This window comes from Octodon degus, unplaced genomic scaffold (genome assembly GCF_000260255.1).
Source record: "Octodon degus isolate 3935 unplaced genomic scaffold, OctDeg1.0 scaffold00080, whole genome shotgun sequence".
In the NCBI taxonomy this organism is placed as follows: Eukaryota; Metazoa; Chordata; class Mammalia; order Rodentia; family Octodontidae; genus Octodon; species Octodon degus.
Window position 1 is genome coordinate 854783 of NW_004524656.1, and position 4751 is coordinate 859533.

Below are 4751 nucleotides of genomic sequence, written 5' to 3' on the forward strand. Positions count from 1 at the left end.
GTTCTAATCACCATCTCAGTGTGCCCCAGGGCCAGGCCAGCACAGCACACCTGGTATCCAACCCTGGCTGCTGCATCTGCCTAAGCAGGAGCTTTAATCCACTGAGCTATTTGGCCTGCATATGACTGGTTTTCTAACTCAATTGTGTTCTGAGACCCTCAGTATTTAAAATGTTGAATAACAAACTGTGAATTATGTACAATTTTAAGATGATGATATGAAAAATATCACAGCTTGTGTTAATGATGGGATTATTATCATAAGCTGATAGAGGAAAGGTATCATCATGGAGTCTAAGTTTAAAAAGGACATTAGGAAACATGTACAGAGAACACACATCTAAAGTATGTGATTCTCACCAATCCAGAGAGAAGTATAGTAAAAATCTCAATGAAAAGCACATGAAAAAATAAGTGGTTGGCATCCTGACTTTAACATATAAAACAATCCAAAACCCAAAGAGGTGTTCCAATCAGAGTAATTTTAAATAAAATGGAATTGTACTTGTGACAGTTGGAAACATCTTGACAGATTGTATGATACTCCCTTCAAAAGATAAAGCATAGGTTTTCTTCTACTAAGAATGGGCTCAATTTAGTGACTTCTTCTAATTTCAAGCAAAGAAAAACAAGGATGATGGTCCACAACTCTGCAGATTTTGTAATGGAAGGCTCTGCTAAATGCTGCTTAAGCTTCCCAGTGAATCAGAATGAATGCATAAAATTGGCATGGGGTGGAAAGGAGTCAAAGTTATTATTTTTGTCCTTGCTCATTTCTGTGACTATTACGCAGACTACTGTCCTATCTGTATCCAGTGCCATCACTATTGTCTATTTGCAGTTACTCGACCACCCTGCACCAGCTCTTTTGTGTATAACTGAGGACAGTAATCTCATCTAGCTAACAGAGATGCAGTTTAGACTCAATTAGTAAATGTATGAAAATCAGTTATAACAATGAACAATACATATAAAGGAAGATATAGAGATAGCTACTGTGTTATACAGGATTTATGATGCTATAGTTTTTATAAAGTATTTTGTCACAAAAAAGGCTAAGGCTCAGTTACATATTTATTTATCTTGGATATGAATATTTCTCTCTTCTCAAGTTCTTTGTTAGTGAAAAGAATGTATCATAAGATCTGCCTGGTAGGGTTTTATGAATTAACTCAGTCAATACAAGTAAAGCATTTTGAACATTACAATATACACAATAAATAGATTTTAAATGTCAGTTGTCGTTGTATGTATTGAAGTAGATGACTCTGACTAGTTGGACTAATGAAGTAAATTTGATGGTTGAAATATTCAAAAATAGAATTATTGTCTTAAATTCAATTACTTACAAATATATTACTTTTCAAGAAATGGCAAGTATCTAGACAAAATAGATAAATTTTTCTTCAAAGATTTTTCTCTAAAAATTTACAAAATGATCGTCTTACCCCATGATACATAATGAATAAAGGCCAATACCAGACTTTTAGGATGAACAAAGAAAATGAAATTCAATATGAATTCTTTTATCAGACAACAATAAGTTTATGTCAAATAAATTACAAGTTGAATATTTCCAAGATAGAAAAAGAAAGTGGAGGGCTGACCCAATAACTCAGTAGATTAAAGCACTTGCAAGCATGCTTAGGGGTCCGGGGGATTCAACCCCCAGCCCTGCCATGTGACCCTGCCCCCAGCACACACTGATGGCAATTGAGAATGGGCATGGTGATGCATACCTGTAATCCCAGCTCTTGGGAGACTACAAACAGGCAGATCACTACAAGTCCGATCTAGTAGTGAGACACTGAACACCCTATAGACCCTTCCCTAAAATACAAAAAAGAAAAAAGTAAAAGAAAGTGGAGTGACACTTTCTTAGGGAAACTTTAGACCAGATCCCAGGCACACTCACAGCTGGACTCTTGACTGAAATACTGAATAAACTAGCTGGGTAAGGCCATTATGTCTTATGGCACCTTATTTTATACAAGTTCTGCCCTGCAAATTGACCTTTGAAACATTATGGACTTATTTAACCTTTGATCCCAGTTGCAAATTTTTTAAAACCCACTTTTGCAATGCCCAAGAACCTATGAGCTGGAGTTAACCATTGAAAGAAAACAACCTAGACAAGCCCTGTTCCCAGAAGCCCTTATCAGTTACATCGGATTGTCTTCAGATACCATGAAAATGTGGACAGTTTACTAATATTTCTCTTTAAAATAGAATAATGTTTAATTTATAGGGAAATAATGGATTTGTACAAAAAAACAGGGAATGTCATGATATAAAAGTTGTCATCTCAAGAATATCTTGTGGGGGCCAGCCAGACAGTTCAGCAGACTAAAGCACCTGCTTCAGCCAAGTGCAGCTGTCAGGGTTTCATCCCAGCCATGCTAAGCTGGCCCTGCCCCGAAGGTGCACTGAGATGATTGAGACCGAGCGTGGTAGCTCACACCTGTAATCCCACCACTTAGCAGGCTGAAACCAGGAGAATCACTACAAGTCTGACATCCATAGTAAGACCCTGTAGACCCTGTAGACCCAGCCCTAAATTTCAAAATATATATTTTGGCCAAAGAAAAAAGAAAAAAAGATAAAAGAAGAAACTAGGCCCTGGATGACAAAAATCCACTCACTCAACATACAGCCTCCCTGCCCACTACCTTTTTTCTCCCCATAGCAGCCCTTTTCATGTACATGAGACCCAGAAGGTGGTCTCCTGTGGGGACATCGCAGATCTTCTCAGCTTCCTTCCCACTAATGTTTAGGTACTAAGAATTGGCTTTTGAGCTCTGAGCAGTCTACTAGGACTGGCAGCAATCTAATTTACTTCCGTGGACTGACCAATCTATTAATTATAGGGCAATGTAAAACTCAGGCACATAATTCCCAACTTCTTATAAAGGAATAATGTATTTAATCCTCACCACCCACCCTTGCACTTTCACATCTTTCCATTCCTTGCATCAGGTGCCACCGGGTAACCTATTGAGAGTTTAAAGACATATTCACCAAATGACATTTCTGTTTTCAAATTTCATACATTATCATACACTAAAACAAGCTTTGTTGAATGACCCAAAGAGATAAACAGAGGAAAGCATACATTTTCAAAGGAAGAAAGTAGAAAAAATAGATAGTCTATGATCTCCAAAATATTGCAGGTCCAAGGATATTCTCTAAGCAGAATTACAACAAGTACACACTGTGTGAAGTGGAAGAGATATGTTGTTTTGCCAGTTCTAAAAATGAAAATGTTCTAGGTTAATATTAAATATCTTCCTTGAAGATGTAAATCTGTTGTCATCACAAAATTCACTATGTCATGAATATTATGACTCTCAAAAAATGAGAGATATTAATTGTGCCTCAGTCAGCACTGGGTGATCATATTCTTGCAGGAATGGATTTGAAACAATGATCCAAACAATTTAAGAGAGGAGTTGTTCCTCTTTTTCATACCCCAGAAGGGTGGGCAATTTCAACTAGCACCTTTCTGAGGGCCAGTTTTACATCTTTGTTTCTCAAGGAATAAATCAAAGGATTCAGGCAAGGAGTGATGACGTTATTGAATACCTGAACTACTGCATCCAGCCAAGGGCTGGAAGCTGGCCTCAGATAGACGAGAATCACAGGTCCATAGAAGAAGAGGACTGAAGTCAGGTGGGCACTGCAGGTGGAGAAGGCTCTGCGCCTGCCTTCTGAGGAGCGGATTTTCAATATGGACAAAACAATGCGAGTGTAAGAAGTGAGAACAAGAAGAAAACATGTAAGTAAAACAACCCCGACATTGGTTAAACTCACCATCTGTGCTATAGAGGTGTCTGCGCAGGCCAGGGGAAGCACTACTGGGATATCACAGAAAAAGCTGTCCACCTCATTGGGGCCACAGTAGGGCAATTTGAAGATTAGAAATGTAAGTATACACCCATGGACACAGCCTCCCAGCCAAGTGCCCACTGTCAGGCTAGTGCACACTCTGGGGTTCATGATGACCGTGTATCGCATAGGGTGACAAATAGCCACGAAGCGGTCATAGGCCATCACAGTATACAGAAAACACTCAGTGCAGCCCAGCAAGTGGTAGAAGAAGACCTGAGAAGCACAGCCTTGGTAAGAGATGGTACAGCTTTGACCCACTAGCAAGACCATCATCTTGGGGCAATTTACAGAGGGGAAAAATATGTCGAACACAGACAGATTTGCCAAGAAGAAATACATGGGGGTGTGGAGGTTGGAGGAAGCCAGAATGGTGAGGAAGATGGTGAGATTGCCCAGCAGAGTGAAAACATAAAAGATCAGGAATAGAACGAACATCGTGGCCTCCAGCCCTTCAGTATTTGGAATTCCCAGCAGAACAAACTCTGTCACAGGGCTGGAGTTCCCAGTCTTCATAAGTCCAGTGGTCCTGAAAAGCACAGCAGTTTTCATGAAGTAAGACCAAGGGAGTGAGCCTGTCTTCCTGATAAAGTGGCTTTTATTTAAGTCAATGGCACCATGAAGAAGGAGAAGACAATATAGGGACCTGTAACATGTGTGCCCTTAAGGTTAAATTTAGGCGTGTATGATTCTGACTCCAATTTTTAAACATGCTAAATGACGAAAGAGAATAATCTGTAGTTAGCAAACATCTTTCAGTTGCCCCTGTTGTTAGTAACTATATTTACACTTTTTAAATATCTTGCTTATCATCACACAAACCGATATATTGGCAAGCCATCTGTCTGCCTCATGGAAAGATTTTAG

The 4751-nt window shown here is 39.3% G+C and overlaps 1 protein-coding gene across 1 annotated transcript; it reads right to left on the reverse strand.

Annotated features, from left to right (window-relative positions):
* Positions 1-3461: 3461 nt before the first annotated feature.
* Positions 3462-4400, reverse strand: LOC101559964 (putative olfactory receptor 10D3). Its single transcript, XM_004636518.1, has one exon. The coding sequence runs from the start codon at positions 4398-4400 to the stop codon at positions 3462-3464; it is 939 nt and encodes a 312-aa protein (XP_004636575.1).
* Between the last annotated feature and the right edge of the window lie 351 nt (positions 4401-4751).

Bases quoted from the DNA above. Each gene is read 5' to 3' on its own strand.
- LOC101559964 (XM_004636518.1), bottom strand. From the start codon at position 4,400: ATGAAGACTGGGAACTCCAGCCCTGTGACAGAGTTTGTTCTGCTGGGA.